General features: G+C 38.4%; 7 protein-coding genes across 7 annotated transcripts; 6 read left to right on the top strand and 1 right to left on the bottom strand.

The window, feature by feature from the left end:
• Positions 1–4,782: 4,782 nt before the first annotated feature.
• Positions 4,783–7,182, top strand: TCC1 (Tcc1p; the record flags this gene model as incomplete). Its single annotated transcript, XM_043191119.1, has 1 exon — positions 4,783–7,182. The coding sequence occupies one exon, from the start codon at positions 4,783–4,785 to the stop codon at positions 7,180–7,182; it is 2,400 nt and encodes a 799-aa protein (XP_043051796.1).
• Positions 7,183–7,256: 74 nt separating this feature from the next.
• Positions 7,257–8,072, bottom strand: KQ657_000263 (uncharacterized protein; the record flags this gene model as incomplete). Its single annotated transcript, XM_043191118.1, has 1 exon — positions 7,257–8,072. The coding sequence occupies one exon, from the start codon at positions 8,070–8,072 to the stop codon at positions 7,257–7,259; it is 816 nt and encodes a 271-aa protein (XP_043051795.1).
• Positions 8,073–8,136: 64 nt separating this feature from the next.
• Positions 8,137–8,569, top strand: KQ657_000262 (uncharacterized protein; the record flags this gene model as incomplete). The annotated part of the gene is made up of 2 exons (XM_043191117.1): positions 8,137–8,139; positions 8,342–8,569. The coding sequence occupies 2 exons, from the start codon at positions 8,137–8,139 to the stop codon at positions 8,567–8,569; spliced, it is 231 nt and encodes a 76-aa protein (XP_043051794.1).
• Positions 8,570–8,777: 208 nt separating this feature from the next.
• KQ657_000261 (uncharacterized protein) lies at positions 8,778–9,074 on the top strand (the record flags this gene model as incomplete). The annotated part of the gene is made up of 1 exon (XM_043191116.1): positions 8,778–9,074. One exon carries the CDS (start codon positions 8,778–8,780, stop codon positions 9,072–9,074), a length of 297 nt encoding a protein of 98 aa, XP_043051793.1.
• A 210-nt stretch (positions 9,075–9,284) lies between these two features.
• Positions 9,285–10,469, top strand: KQ657_000260 (M20 family metallopeptidase; the record flags this gene model as incomplete). The annotated part of the gene is made up of 1 exon (XM_043191115.1): positions 9,285–10,469. The coding sequence occupies one exon, from the start codon at positions 9,285–9,287 to the stop codon at positions 10,467–10,469; it is 1,185 nt and encodes a 394-aa protein (XP_043051792.1).
• A 402-nt stretch (positions 10,470–10,871) lies between these two features.
• Positions 10,872–11,813, top strand: KQ657_000259 (uncharacterized protein; the record flags this gene model as incomplete). Its single annotated transcript, XM_043191114.1, has 1 exon — positions 10,872–11,813. One exon carries the CDS (start codon positions 10,872–10,874, stop codon positions 11,811–11,813), a length of 942 nt encoding a protein of 313 aa, XP_043051791.1.
• Positions 11,814–12,088: 275 nt separating this feature from the next.
• Positions 12,089–15,829, top strand: TIP120 (Tip120p; the record flags this gene model as incomplete). The annotated part of the gene is made up of 1 exon (XM_043191113.1): positions 12,089–15,829. One exon carries the CDS (start codon positions 12,089–12,091, stop codon positions 15,827–15,829), a length of 3,741 nt encoding a protein of 1,246 aa, XP_043051790.1.
• Positions 15,830–16,386: the final 557 nt, after the last annotated feature.

The raw sequence follows: 16,386 nt of genomic DNA, 5'->3' as shown, positions 1-16,386 counted from the left end.
ACTTTTGTTAGAAGAAGTTAGTGACGACGGCAATAACGCCTATTGTTACAATCTCCTTGCAGTGCATGTGTAAATAGCCTTCATCCTGGCTTTTCCCCACACAAATTAAATAACCTAACAACAGACATGCAACTTATTTTTTCTCAGTTGTAAACAAAACCTTATGATGCACTACATCTACGTTGCAATAGTTCATCTGCATCTGCAGATGAGGTAAAAAATTCTATTTCGGAACAATGCTCGACCTTACTACCGGCTTTAAACCTAAATGGTACAGATAAAAAGGCACTTTACGTCAGAGCAATGTACGTACTCGATGTCATAAAAATTGTTCAACAATAACCATTATGAGAGTTTCATTACAAATAATAGGGCGAATGGTTATAACAGTTATCTTTGAATGATTTGCTAATAGTGGCCTTATTTGGGTGAATAACCAGGTACCTATTACAAGGGTCAGATGATAATTAAATATAGATGTAGTCAAGAAGTGACTGGTCTTTTCCTCAAATATAGCGCGAATCAAGCAGATATTATTATACACAAACCAATGACATCATGAGTGACATAAAAATTGCTTTGGTTGTCGGATGAAGCTTATAATATTCTTCGTATGTAAGATTCTCAAGTGCATGTTCGCTTTACATATGAAGTCACTGTCACTTAGAATCCATTCTATTAACTTGGATTTAGTAATGTTTGTATTTTAGCTATTTAGAGTTTTCACTTTAAGTGGCGCATTCTCCTGTTCCTGCTGATTGACATTAAGACGCGGTCATGGACCCTGAGAAATCCCTTGATCAACCACTGCTCTCGATTAAACAATTGTTGAAACCACCTTTAACCTCCTTTAAGCCTAACCCCGCTGTAAAGTTGGGTTGTAGTATGTGGTCATTTTGTTTCAGTAATGCCATCTCAGTGTTAGTTTTTGATACTCATATCCTGAACACTAAAAGAGTACTAAAGTTAGTGAAGGATGAGATATGTACAACTATGTATTGTGTGACATTACGCCGGAGGTTTTTATGCATGTTTACAGTTACAGCCGAGAAGCATAATAAGGCCGTTCCCCTTTTTCAATTTGACTGATGTAGTGCACCTTTAGTGTCATGCCATGTTATTACCTCCACCACACAGATTAATCTAATTGTGCAGCACTCAACATACTTCTGAACAGGACATCTTTAAATACAACAACCAGTAGTATGAAAATTGGCCACTTTTTTAGTCGTCTGTTTTTAAACCTTTTTGGGTCGACCCAAAGAGGTTTATGTTTTTTTCGTTTGGTAATATTGTTGCTTTAACGGTTAAAAAAAAGCCACCAAGCTTTATAACAAACAACCACTTGGTTATATATGCTCGTTTGTTAGTTTGCTTCTCATTTAGGATATGTGCACCAGTAAAGCAGATGACGGTAGTATTATTCCCAAACTGTGTCAAAGTTCTTTGTTCCGAACAAATCAAAATTTATCGTAGTGCAAAGGGGCTAACCCTAAAAAATATATTTCTGAAAATAGTAAATCAGCACACAGCATTGAGAAACGAACCCTGGCGCTCTTGCATCAATACGATCGACTTTTGCCCCTGACTGACAACCTCCTTGACCTTTTCCAAGGAAAAAAAGACAACACTCGCATGCGCACGCATCGAAGTGCAAGTGCTTGCTTCTGACAGCAGTAAATGGCAATTTCACGTCAGATCTTCAATGAAAGTGCATTTGCGTTATCTTCAATATAGCCGCAGCCGAATGTAAAATCCTTCGTTCACAATCACAAGTTACCATATGCGTCACATTTGAAAACATGCAGATACATGTGTCAAAAATTTCTGCCTTCCATGTAAGTAGGTAAACTCAGAAACAGATTTACTAGTATCCTCTGGTTGATTAAGAGTATAAATGTGGGCTTTGAGATGTTTCAATTGTTAAAGACGACGCACAGTGGGTGTGTTTGCAGAAACGAGCAAACAATTTGGTGTTGATAAGTGAAATTTATATTTCGAGCGCAAGTTTATTGTTTGCATGGTTTAGTGAGTTATTATGAGTTGACTTGTGGAAATTTCGTAAGGTCATATTAGGTCTTTGCGCGCGTGGTATTGCTGGTGGATGTGATGTTGTTGTCTCTCATTTTTATGTCTATTTTTATTTCTCGTTTTGGGACACTAGATTTTGTATTACAATACTTTAAGTAATTAGTTTTTTTATTTTATTTTATTTTATTTTATTTTTACTTTATTTTTTATTTTTTTCTGTTTCGATTTCGTTTCCAAAAGAATTTCTCACCTGGTCTAATGCATTGCTCTGCACAGCGGCTACTGTAATAAGCATTCTAGTTTATAATTTGGGCGAAATAAACGATACAACAATTTGGTGTTGGTCGATGATATGATAATGCCGATTTTTCCAGGCATCGGTATACAATTTTTCTAAGCCAAGTATTACGACAGTTTTCCCGAGATATACTGAGGTATTGGTTTAATTCACGGAAGAGCCAAGATTCACAAGTTGTTTAGCCTCATTAACGTGAGCCTCAGATAGGCAATATTTTGTCTGAGTTTATATCTAATTGAAGTAGTGTGGAAATCTCAGCTTAAATCCCCAATCACAAGTCCAACAAAATGCAGGATGTGTGCCTAACAATAATCAAAAAATAAATATTTAAAGGGCTAATCAAAACAATTATAGAAGACCTTATTCAATATTCACAACCGCCCTTATGTTTGGAATGTTCATAATTAACGCGATGCAGGTATGGCAATCAGTCACTGCCAATTTAAGCGTTTATGATCTAATTTCCCTTGTTTGGGTAATTGAATCCTCGCAAAAATGTGTTGGCGGTTAAATCTTGATTTGGGAACGAATACGCTCAACTACGGTTCAACTACGGCTAAGATTTGAAAGCAGAGTGGCTAAGTACTGTTGTTAAAAAAGAGAGTAGTAGAAAAAGAGACGTCCCGAAAAAAATGGCCAAACCATGTAGAGGCTGTTTGATGCACAAATGAAACTGCCAGTAATTATAGTTCGAAGAAACTGGATGCCTTAAAAAATCCTCCCCAAACGTCCATTTAATATTTATTATTATTATTAGGAGGTTATTGTAGCCCTGTGTTGATAAACATTATTTCGTGGTTTCCTTTTCGATGTGCATATGTTGACCGGCTTTTAATGTTAGCAGAAAACATAGGAGAATAAACCTGATCCCCTTGTAAATGTGGGAGTGCGTCTACGCCTACATATTTCAAACCTAATTAGTAAAACTAATCACCACTTCAACTTCAAGGTACACACAAGCGAGTCTGTTCCAAGGGGAAAAATCTTTCCTATGTTGGAGTCTGCACCCATTCATCTTTCATCTTCAGCCATTAGGTGTTGTGTAGGGAGTGAAAAAAACAAGCTTCTGGGTTGCAATATAGAGTAGGCTGGTGTTGTACACAATATGGGGTTTAGAAACCTGTTTACGTAAAAGTCTGTTACAGTTCATGGAAACGGAAATTCAACGCACTGCGATTCCAAAAATTATGCTATCTTCTTCGACATATGATCCCTGCTTCAAGAGACATTTGATAACTTTTGATTACCTGGCCAAGAATGTGTGCTAATAAATGGCATAAGTGATGAAGCAAAAGAAAAATGACATACCCTGCTGCATTCTGCATAATTATTTTTTATAGTTCATCGTCTACATGTTGGTTGGTCTATGCAATTTATTATAGAACGGTGGTGTATGACAGAAGACTAATTGGACTTAAACGTTGATCGAAAAATATTGTTATCTGTAAGTGAGCCTGGAATTCTTTCCATGATGGTGTAAAGCAACAAAGGCTCATAGTAAGGTGTCGGTGGCTATGGTAAAAAAACTGCAGTAACGTTTGGTGTGTGATTACGTAAGAAACACTTAGAAGAAAAAATAACTTAGAGTAAATAATTCTCTTTACAAAGAAAGAAGGAGATAAAGATATCGAAAGAATCGTAAATAGTTACCTCTTTTATGGGATTTCTCTCTTCCTAATTGAATTCCCTAGAGGAATAGAATAGAATAAAATTGAATAGGTATGCGTTGCTAGCGCCGCTGATTAATGTTCAGTAAATTTCCAAAAAGGCACAGTTATGCGCGAAGTTTTTGTCCTAAGTAGAATAGCATAACATGGAATAAATGTGAGAAAAAAAGTATGTGTATTTGCATCATGCATTTATTGTACAGATGCAATTCATTTCTTTTGTACTTGCATTTGCTTGTTTGTTCATGCATTACATAGTGCATAGTGCATTGTACAAAGCTTTGCATATAGTGTGAAAGCATATCCACAATCGATGCAGCATTTACCTTGGGAGGTACGGGGCAATCTATTATTAACTTGTTTGACTTGTTTTGTTATTATTTAATTGTTGTTTTAGAATGCTGCAGTGGATGCAAAAAAGCCCATTTAGATGACAATGCAAGTGTCCATATTATTTCCATTGTTCGTTTTATTATTTCGCATGTAGAAAATGGTGCGTAACAACTTCCATGGGAAGCAAAATGTTAACTACCTGGAACGGATCCCTTGCTTCTACTTCTCAAAGATAACAACCAAAAGTTTGTTGACACTTTCTTATAATCATTTACTCTTCTTTTCTTTCTTCGTTCTTATCCCGTCTTTAATTTACTTTATTTAGATCCTCATCGTTAACAGTTAACGATTTGCAATCAATCAATTTAAATCCGTTACGTTTATTTTATTGAATGAAATAAGTGTCCGTCCCTTTAATAAAAACTTACATATAAAAGATAATAATAGTTGACTATGTCGAAACGTTCCATCGGTGGTGGATCTCCAGTGGCTGTTAAGCGCCAACATCATGATCTGTATGAAACATCATCTTCATCCAATTCAGATTATAATTCTGAAGCAGTAGAAACTTGGATTGCCTGTGGTAAATGTGCCACTACTTTGGGATTATATGTGTTGGCTATAAGAGCGTTTGAAAGCGCCGCCCAACATAATCCTGGCAGTGTTGATGCATTAGTTGGATTCTCCCAATCGTTACGGTTTAATGATATCCATGTGAATGAAACCTTGGGTCTGCAAGCTGCCATAGAGAAGTTGAACCGTGCCATAGAATCTATTCCCTCCCTTTTGAAACGATTTGAAATCTTCCAAGAGTTGGCTGAATGTTATTTGTTAGTTGGTTTCAACGAACAAGCTCATCAGGCCATTCAAGCAGCAATTCAATTGAATGGTAGTAATCCATCGCTATGGCTTCTTTCAGCTCAAACGTTAATAAGAGCAGGTGCAAGACAACATGCAGCAAATGCTCTTAATAAATGTTTATCCCTTTTACCCGAACAGTTGATATCTCCTGTTAAAGAAGAATTTGGTGGTCAAAACGACCCCAATCAAAATGTCGAAATCGCCAGAAGAGCCCATGCGGAATTGGCAGCTATCGCAGCAGCTGATGGGAACATTGAGTTATCAATAAAAGAGTTGACCCTGACATTATCCTTACCTCCACCTCCATTATCTCGAATAGATGAACATATTGCATTATGGTGTGCTCTTGTCACTGCCAAAGAAAGAGACGGTGATATCCCCGGGGCCTTACAAGCTTGTGAACAAGCAGAGGTCGCAGTTGGGGAATCACCAAGAATATTATTACTCTATGCATATTTATTATTGTTGACTAGCGAGGAACAAACAAAGAAGAGTCAAAGAACCCCAGTTGAAGAACCAATATATAGAGCAATCTCATTGTTGGAGAATGTTATTGACTTGGAAAGAGATCCTAAGAATCCAGCAGCCCAACCACCTTCTAGTGACGGTGACTTTTTACCTTGGTATTTGATGGGTAAAGCATATTCCCTTTTGGATAATCCAAGAGCAGCATATGATTCTTATCAAGTTGCCTTAAGAAGGGCTTCCAGCTCACCAATTACCTGGTTATCAGTAGGGAGATTGTATTTACAGTTGAATCAATTGTCCGATGCCCTTGATGCTTATTCCCAAGCTCTTCGTGTTCAAATCGACGAAAACTCAACTGGAACAGCAACTGCTTGGGATGGTCTTTCTTGTGTCTATGAAAGATGTGACGACCAATTGATGGATGCAGCAGATGCTTGTGCCAGATCAGCATTATGTTACAGAAATATTGGTGATGTTAAGAATGCTCAATACTTTGATGATAGATCTAAGATTTTAACCAAAGCTTCCAAGAAAGAAGGACCAGTTCCTCCATTAAGAGACCCACCAGATGTTCCACCATTCTTTTTACGTGATTTGGTTGCTTTGTTACCGTCAGAGAGAATAGCATTTGTTCAAGGTTCTCAACTCCGTCAACAGCAAATCCAACAACAGTTACTGCTGCAACTCCAGCAACAATCTTCACCATCTCAAAGTCAAATCCAACCACAACATGTTCAAAAGGCTTCACCAGGACAATCACAAGCACAGGAAGTAGTTCAACAACCCGGTCAACAACACAGCACTCCACAAGTTCCGGCAGAAGCGAAAGTTGTTACTGCTGCTCCACTACCAGGATCATCTGGGGGTGGTGCTGCTACTCAACAGCAATTCCATCCTCCAGGCATTCAACCACAGCCAACACCAATCCATGCTGCTCAACAACCTCAACAACAACCACAACAATGGTCTCCACTGCAACCAGGTCCTGCTCCACAGCCCACCCAACAGCAACCTTCACAACAACAACCTCAACAACAACCTCAACAGCAACCTCAACAACAACCTCCCTTCCCCCAATACTATTATCAACCGGTACCCGGTGCTCAATTCTCTCCACAAGTTACTGGAGCTCAGCATAATGGTGGTCAAATACCCCAGATTCCTCCAGTGCCGCAAGGGCCACCAATGGGACAACCTATGCCTAATGGAGCTCCAATGTACCAACAGCCACACCAAGGAGGGCAACAAAGATCACCATTGGTTCACCAGTTGATTCCAAATGGGTATCCTTATCCGCAACAAACACAAGCTCAACAATTTTTCCCTGGAGCACCACCAATGTTGCCTCATGGTTATAGTTATGCCAGTCAATGTGGAATCCCCATCGGACTTCCATCTCATCCTCAACAGCCAGGACAAGAAGCTTCTGCCATTGCCAATGGGAATGCAGTTTCCAGTGCTACTCCACAACCTCCATTCCCCCAACACGCACCTTACGCTCCTTTAGTTAACACTTGGAGGTGAACAGTTCAAGATATGACATGAAGCCGGTTCTTCCATTTGACATTTGTATATTAGTTTTTAGTCTATAACATTATCTACGCATGCAACAAATCAAGTACATCTTCCCATGTTCCTTCGTATATACATTTCTGGTTAGCAACAGCCGTGGATAAAGGAAGCACTCTTAATCCCAAGTCCAATGCCTTGCCCAAGCCTCGGCCCGTAGGGACCATCACTGGTACCTGAGTCTCTAGCATTGCTAGCAAATCAGTCAGAGAATCTCCAACGTACCAAATGTCTTCTTTGGCGATGTTGTGCTCTTTCATTAACCTTTGGACCCAACGACGTTTGTCAAAAGCCGTTCTTATCTCCCATCGAGGGTCCCATGACCCCGTCAACCGATCTTTGGCAGTGTTGGTTTGTAACCTGTTGACAATGACTTTCAGCACTGGGATCTTGTGTTTCCTAAGAGTGTTGTAGATGATTAACTCCGTCCAATTGATACTTAAGATAACCAAGGGGATGCTCATTGCAGCTGCTTCAAGTGCAACAGCTTTGAACCCCTGGTCAATGTCAACTGTGACGCCATTGAACGACTTAACAGGCACATCTTTGAAGAGACCATCGGTTTCAATGGCTTTAACGCTGCTTACCTCCACCTGGTGGAAGTGTCGTTGGAACTCCTCCTCTGATTCCAAATCTACAGTAGGGTATTGGTTCCCTTTGCTTCTCCAATCTGAAACATATGCCTTATACAGTTGTGTATAGACGTTTACGTAATGGTCGAACGGCTTTGGGTACTCGGGTTTTGCCGTGTAGGCCACTTGGGCTACCGTCGCAATGGTGTCACGTACCGTCACTGTTTCATCCCAGTCGCTGATGATCAACTTGGGAATAGTGACAGGTCGCATTGATCTGCTTATCAGACGTATCATATAAAGGGAGCTCCCAGTACAATAAAAAGCACACAATACAATGGTCGATTTGTTCTTTATTACTTTAAGATTCTATTTCACGTAAAATGTCAAAATACTGCATATAAGAAGTGCCGTACGTTCGATGGTCATCTGCATATAACCAGACCCACCAACCCATCCCCCTGAATTAAATCAGTGATGGATAAGAATCAAGCAAACTTCTTCCACTGCTTCTTCTTCTTCTTCTTTGCATACTGCTGCAGCGAAACAATATTGTTACTAATATGAATAAGGAATTTGGCGAATTAGGAAATCTCTTGACTTCAAGTGTCAACACCGACAATGAGAAGGACAAGCAAACCGTTGAGAGTTTCCTTTTGAAGTCTTACGGTAAATTTGGCTCCAAGTACGAGAGTGCTGAAGGTAAGGATAAGGAAGAACTTAAGAAAGTAATTTTGGGTAAGTTTGAGACTTATAAGAAGGAAGCATAACTAGTGTATATAATTTAATACCAATTGAATTGAAATGAATGTGATCTGACATCATTATGGTGTTCCGTAAAATTACCCTTTTGGGTAGTCAATAGAAGAGAGCAAACTATCATTATCTATCATTATATATAAACGGGTACCAGGCCAATTGTACTCGCATCTACGTATCTCTTTCACTCTCATTAACTCACCACATTTGTATCTAATTATGTCTGAAGAAGAAAAGGCCAAGGTACTTGGGGTAACCCCTGAACAAACCCACCAGTTCCTTGATATCATTAACAGAGCATTCAATCCAAACCACAGTGAAAAAACCCAAAATACCATCAAAAGTATTTTTGATTACATTCAAGATGCGGTCTACAAAATGGAGAAGACAGACGATAGAGACAAAACTTCAAAGGAGATAGTGGAGGATTTGGGTAATAAGTTTAAGGCTTGGGCCGATGGAGTTAAGAAAAGAGAAGAGCAAAGAAAGCTTGAAACAGAGGGAAAAAAGGAATAAATAAGAATATGTATGGAATACAACAACATGTATGAAATATAACAATAATAATATAATTATGCCTAAATGTGATTAGTATGTGCAAATACTGGTTTCAATGAACTCTATGATCTTTTTATATCACGTGACTTAATGATCACGTGACATGCATTCTCTAATATTTTGATTCTTCAACTAAAGTAAGACACATAAACATAATCAGTCTTTACCATGAAGTTCTCCACAATAGTAGCCGCTGTTTTTACAGCTGTTGCTTGCGTTGATTGCCGTGTGACACCTGAAACAAACAATCAGGTCCTATTACAGTTTGATACAGGATTGAAGGATTACATTGTGGACGACAAGTACTCTTTATTGCAATTACATAAGTCACTCGTGGACATCTCCTCGGTTAGTTTCAATGAAACTGAGGTAGCCAAATATTTGGAACAATATTTAACTGATGCTGGACTTACGGTAGAGTTGCAGCTGGTGGAAGAACCAGCATATAACCTCAAGAACAAGAGATACAATGTCTATGCTTACTTAGGTGACAGAAGGGATACTAAAGTTGTGATGACCAGCCATATCGATACCGTGCCTCCTTTCTTTCCGTATCGTGTTGAGGGGTCAAAGATATATGGCAGAGGAACGAACGATGCCAAAGGGTCAGTGGCTACACAGGTGATTACATTCCTAGACTTGGTTTCCAAAAAGATGATTAATGAAGGAGATGTTTCACTCCTATTCGTTGTTGGAGAAGAAGTCAATGGCGGTGGTATGAAATATGCCAGTGACCATTTGAATGCTAATTGGTCAATTGGTATTTTCGGTGAACCTACTGAGCTAAAGCTTGGAGTGGGTCACAAAGGTATCTACATATTTGAGTTGTTTGCAGAAGGTAAAGCTGCTCATAGTGGATACCCTCAACTAGGAGTTTCAGCTACTGAGTTTCTAGTTCCCTTATTGAATGATATTCTTCAATTACAACTTCCTCATTCTACTTTATTGGGACCTTCTACCATTAATATTGGAAGAATCGAAGCTGGCGTTGCTGCAAATGTCATTCCAGCCAAGGGGTTCGCTCAAGTATCCATCAGAGTAGCAACAGATTATGATAAGGTTGTTGAATCAGTTAAAGAGCTTGTAAAAGATCGTCAACACATAACTTTCAAAGAATATCAAGGAGTTAGACCACAATATTTGGATTACAAGGTTCCTGGGTTCGATTCAATAATATTGGCATACAGTACAGACGTTCCTAATCTCACATTACCATTAAGCCATAGGTTTCTATATGGTCCAGGGTCAATATTTGTTGCTCATGGAGATCACGAATACGTCGAGAACCAAGATCTTCTTGATGCCATTGATGGTTACACCAGGCTAATTGACCACGCATTGCATTTGGACTAATGATGATGATGGTGATGTATACAATCTCTATATCCATTATGAGTGTAGGAAATTTTCAATAACGGACTCAAACTTTATGTATATTAGTTTCTCTAGCTGGTTGCTTCACGTTGAAGTTTTCGGAAATCAACAACGATAAAAGTGACAGAAGAACCGAAGTACTACCATCGCACACATTTCAGCAAATATTTTACATTATTTATGATTAGTACTTTTGTATTAACTATTTACGTTGAAGAAAGAAAGAAGTAAAGGAAAATATTTTATTGCGTATATACTTCTTTCTCATTTACTTAAATGGAAATTCACGTGTTACCCGCAACTTGCGCACCCATAGTAAATAATTGAAGAGATGAGATCAAGCAGTTAACTTCATTAGTGGACTAAAGCACACCAATAAGCATGTCTGAAAAGGTTCCAGCATGGAAGAAGCTCGGACTTAAGGTCCAGGAGGCACTCAGCGAGGATCCTCTTGCATTAACAACACACTTAGGTGGAGATAAGCTCACCAAGAAGGAAAGCAAGGCTCTTCGCAAACAACAAGTGAAGAGAAGCCATCCTGAAGGAGGAGACGAAGATGGAAAGAAGAATAAGAGTGTTAAGAGGGTCAAGTTACGGAAGAACGAAAGACCCCCGCCTCCGGTGAAAGACCAATTGACATACTTGAAACAATATAGTGAGGATCGGGAGAATTGGAAGTTCAGTAAGCAGAAACAGAATTGGATCTTGAAGAATATAAGGATGGTACCCCAAGATTACGAGAAGGCATTGTACAGTTATTTGGAGGGGTTACAGGGAGGAAGCCGGAAGTGGGTTGTTGAAGACATGAAGAAAGTGGTGGAGAGATGGAATGTTATTGCTGCAGAAGCTGAACGGAAAGTGCAAGAGAAGCTTCTCCAAGGCAGTGGATCTAAGAAAGAAGAGGAGGAAGAGGGAGAGGGAGATAAGGAAGGAGATAAGAAGAATTCCAAAGCAATGCCCGCCCCCAAAGTATCACCGAAGGAAGAAGATCCAGATTACGACTATGCTGTTAGATGTAGAGAGATTGTTCATATACTTGAAGGTGAGAAGATAGTGCTTAAGGGAGTTGATTCAATTACAGAGACAGTCACGGAAAAGTTTGAAGAAACAGATAGCGTTACAGAGACCATCACAGAGACAGAGACCATCTCAGAGAATGCTACAGAGACAGCAGTCCCATCTAATTTGATAGTTGATCATGTTGATATTGAAGGTGTGCGACTGAAGACCAAGAAGGAGAAGAAGGAGAAGAAGGAGAAGAAGGAGAAGAAGGAGAAGAAGGAAAAGAAGGAGAAAAAGGAGAAGAAACACAAGCCAGAGTAAATAGTGTAAACATGTAATATAGAACATATTGGACTGACACTTGAGCGTACTTACCCTAACATATCATAACGTGTGTTACAGCACGTAACCTAATACAGTTTGTATTATTTATGTACTACGCATATATGATGTGCCAGTTGAATGCACATGCTATGCATAGTATGCATAGCATGTACGTATGTAAACATGTACGAACCGATAGCATGTACACATATATACGCACACATATCTACTCTGTAATTTGTGCGACTGATCACCACACTTCTTTATCAACCATGTCGTATTCACTCAAACAATTGAAGGATAGAGCCCTTGATGTAGACCCGGACATCAGGTACATGGCCATAGAGGATCTTCGGAAGGCTTTAGACGATACGTCGACCAATGTTGATCCTTCGGCCTTATTGCTGTTTATACCTATCTTATTGGATATGCTCAAAGACGAGAATCCCGATGTCAAGGGCAAAGCCATCCAGGTCTTTGAGCCCATAGCAAGGAACTTGAGTGGCGACAAGCAAGTTTCACTTATAGGTGATTTGTTTGATTTGGTCAATAAGGAAGTAGAAGCCGGCAATGACTCCGACACGCTTACCATTTCAGTGCCCACGTTGGGGTTAAGATCCATCTTCAACGGTAACATATCGTTTACCAAACCTGTATCGAAGCAGATCATTGATATCATCTCTCAAGGGATTCATAGTCGGTCAATGAACATCGACTATGCTGAGATCTTATGTGACGTGTATAAACATTTGGGGGTTGCCTTATCAGATAAGGAGATCCAACGACTTGCTACGGAGTTGATCAAAGTTGCTTATTCTAAAGGGGGGATAATTGGTAAGAGATCTATCACATCTTTTTCGTACTTGTTGAAACATTTACGGTCTAGTCAGGTGTTCAATGGTCTTATCGAGGAGATAAGTACAAGTTCACCTTCAACGACAACTCTTGCACTTTATTCTGTAGTGTTGAATAAAGAGTATGGTGCTTATTTCCAGGAGGAGTCGGTCAGACGGATCTTTGAAGACATTAAACGGCTTTTAAAGTCCGAGTCCGTAAACGAAGTCATAGACTACGAAGAAATGGATCTAGACGTCATTGTGCACGATAATGGGATAAGAGATGAAGCCCTAGGCACTTTGAATAATTTCGTGACATCCCTCCCTTATCATTTGGTGGAGGATTACATCACAGAAGTAGTACAAATTGTTCAAACATTCTTGCAGTATAACCCTGGTGCCAACAATCAAAATGAAGACTATGATTATGATGATAGCGAAGAAGATAGTGACGTGGAGTTCAGTGATGAAGACGATGCTCTCAACGATGACGCCAATGATGATGATTATATCTCTTGGAAGCTCAGACTTCGTTCCTTATCAATTATTGATTCAATGTTGAAGTCTTTCCCACAAAATTTGTTACCATTGATCTATTCAGACTTGGTGCCTCTTGAGATTAAAGCTCTTGACGATGAAAACGAATTGGTATCAGTTGAAAGTATACGGACTTTAACCCACTTGATAACCAAAACTGCGGACGTTCACAGGGTGAAAAGAAGAAATAGTGATATAAGTATTGATTCTTCTTCATCTCCATTGAATATCTTGATTGATAAATACACTCCAGGTCTTTTGAATTCAGTTTACAACCAATTATCAACTGAAAAAAACTTGAATAAAGTCCCCATTATATTGGCCTTAATCGAATCGTTAATCAAGACAATCACGACTGAATTTGATCCAGATTATTTAACTCAGCTTTTGGTGAAATCAAGGGAACTAAAAATTGAAAATGATTCTATTGATATCCTTCATTTGATTAAAACTTTATTAAAAGTGTATCTGTTTGATGATATCCCCCCGGATTTTAGAGATTACATTGTTACCAGCATCACCAACACCATTTCCAAGGAAAACTCGGCCCATATTGCCTTGATCGAATGTTCTTCCATTGCCAGAGAACTTTTTAAACAAATCAAATTGAGTCATACTTTGAGCTTGAAATGGGATTACGTCAATGATCTTTTCCTGGCCATCGAGGAGAAAGTATCAAATTATAAAAGTTATTCCAGTGATATTCGTCAAAAGTTCATTCTTGCTTATTCAGAATGTTTGAAAGAAGTTGAGGTAGTTGACAAAGCGAGATGGTTTAGAATCTTTGAAACCTTCAAAAATTGTCTTAACCTCGAAATTAGTGTTAATGTGACTTTGACCTGCTTAATTGATTTGCTAGGTGGTGATAAAGAAGCATCTGTGAATTGGGATCAATTCAATAGTAACGAAGAATTTATCAACTATCTTTCAAACCGTTTGGTTGGTTTTTTAAGTACTTCTGATTCTGCATTATTCAATTCTTCACTTGTGTTGCTTGTGATTTTGAATGAACACCATAAGATGGACAACCCAAGTGCTTTATTAACAATATTGACCAGAATTCTATTTGGTGAAGAGAACAGTACACTTAATGAGAAGCAACTTTCAAGCATCTTTGAATTATTAAAATACAACATTTCCCAAACGGATATTACTGAAGAAACGATCAAGTTGTTTGCTACAAAAGTTGTTAACAATTTATTAAATAAAGGAGAAGATGAAGATGATATTGGTCTAAGTTCCTTCGAAGGGTTGCTTACAAGTTTATCAAGCCTTGCAACGTTTGATGTATTCGAAGTGTTTAGTCAGAATTTGGATTTGAAATTAGCAGTCAGTTCCAGAATTTTGGCAACCATAACTCATGAAAGGCAATTGAATGAAAGAATTACTTTGTGTGAAGATGCCATTCTTAATCATTTGAATGGAAGAATCCCCTTATCAGAGGACAAATTGCTATTTGATGTTCAATTCATTGGTAACATTGGATATTTGACTGCTTTGGATAAGATGAATGTCGAAGTACTACTTGAACTTTTGGATAAAACAGATAATGAACTGGTGAAAGTCACTATTGGTCGCTCGATTGGGTTAATTCTGTTTCGGGAAATTGACACAATTGTTCCCAAGTTATTGGAATATTATGTTGAATACCCGGATAAAAGAACTTATTTGTTACATGCAATTAAGCAATCATTGGTAAAATCTGAAACAATTTCGCCTGGTTTAGCAACCAAAGTATGGCAAACGGTATGGACAACTACTGAAAGTTATACCGATTTGAAGCTTACCAATATTCCTGAATTGAGATGTTGTGGAGATGTTTTGGCATTAGCAGATAAGTTTTTACCTTGTTTTGAACTTAGTCAAGTATTACAACACGCATTGGAAGCATCAGGTAATAATATTTCGGTCATTTATGTTCTTAATGTTATTCTTAAACATAGAATAACTTCCAAAGAAGAGATGGCTTTCACAGACAAGGTGATTAACCTCTACATTGATAAACTTCCAGTGCTCTTCAATATAATGGATGTTGATGTCCAACAAATTCTTATGGGCAACTTATTAGCATGCTTACATAATCGTCAAAGGGTGTTTTTACCCAAGTTAAATGATTTGGTTATACCTTTAGTGTTACAGGAATTAACAGCCAAGGAAGAATTCAAGAGGATTATCCCCATGGGTCCCTACAAATACGTTTTAGATGAAGGTCTAGAAGCAAGAAAGTTGTGTTACGAGTTCCTTTATACAATCACGTCGATTTCATATGAAACTTTAAAGGAATATGATATCAATTTAAATATCATCGGAGAAAGTTTTATCGAAAAGGGATTATCCGATAAGGAGAATGACATTATAGTGTTTTCGACTATTAATTTGAAGAATCTATTGAACAATCCTATTGCTAGTGAGTATCAATTTTTAATTACTCAAGACCACCATTTGCTTAACAAATTAATCCAGGGCCTCAATGGGTGCTTGAAGAAACCACTAAAGGCCAAGCCTACAAAGCAAGAAGTTGATAGTCATGAAGAAGTTATCAAATCTGTTATGGAGTTGATTAAATCTGTAAATAGTTATTTGTTAGCAGAGGATCACGTGACCTCGAAATGGCCGGACTTCTATACCAGCTTGAGGTAAGCACAATCCATATGCAGTGCCAAGCTGTCTTCACATGGAAGAAAAAGGTCGAACGGCTTATGTGACGGAGTTTCACCTTACACCTTATTGTCTTTAGATTATCATATGAAGTGGAATCATAAACAAGGCTTTGTGTTATCGAAGGTGACCATTGGATATAAATAATTGAAGGTGTCAGGAAGAAGAAGAATAGAAGGATAAAAAAAGAAGGAAAATAATAATAATTGCCCACTTTTAAGCTTGGTATTCATGATGGCAGTTTACGACTCGCTATCGTTATTGATGGACCATATCATACACTACGCCATGTTCTTATTGCTGATGAGTTCTAGATTTATAACGAGGACCCATGAATGCTGGGCTACACTTTTATGTTACTATCATGCTGTAGTTGCTACGTGGGAGCATGGGATGAAGAATATAAATTGAGGTTGGTCATTCATGGTGTTCGTTTTGTTTGTGACGCCTGTACCCCACATTTCGGAGTTGCTCGGGGATATCCGATAGAACATTAATATATACACATATAAATATACGACAAGAAAAAACGATACTAA

The sequence above is a fragment of the Scheffersomyces spartinae genome (genome assembly GCF_019049425.1).
Source record: "Scheffersomyces spartinae strain ARV_011 chromosome Unknown scaffold_1, whole genome shotgun sequence".
NCBI classification, from domain to species: Eukaryota; Fungi; Ascomycota; class Pichiomycetes; order Serinales; family Debaryomycetaceae; genus Lizanozyma; species Lizanozyma spartinae.
Note: the sequence above shows the minus strand (reverse complement) of the source record. Positions and strands in the feature narration are given on the sequence as shown.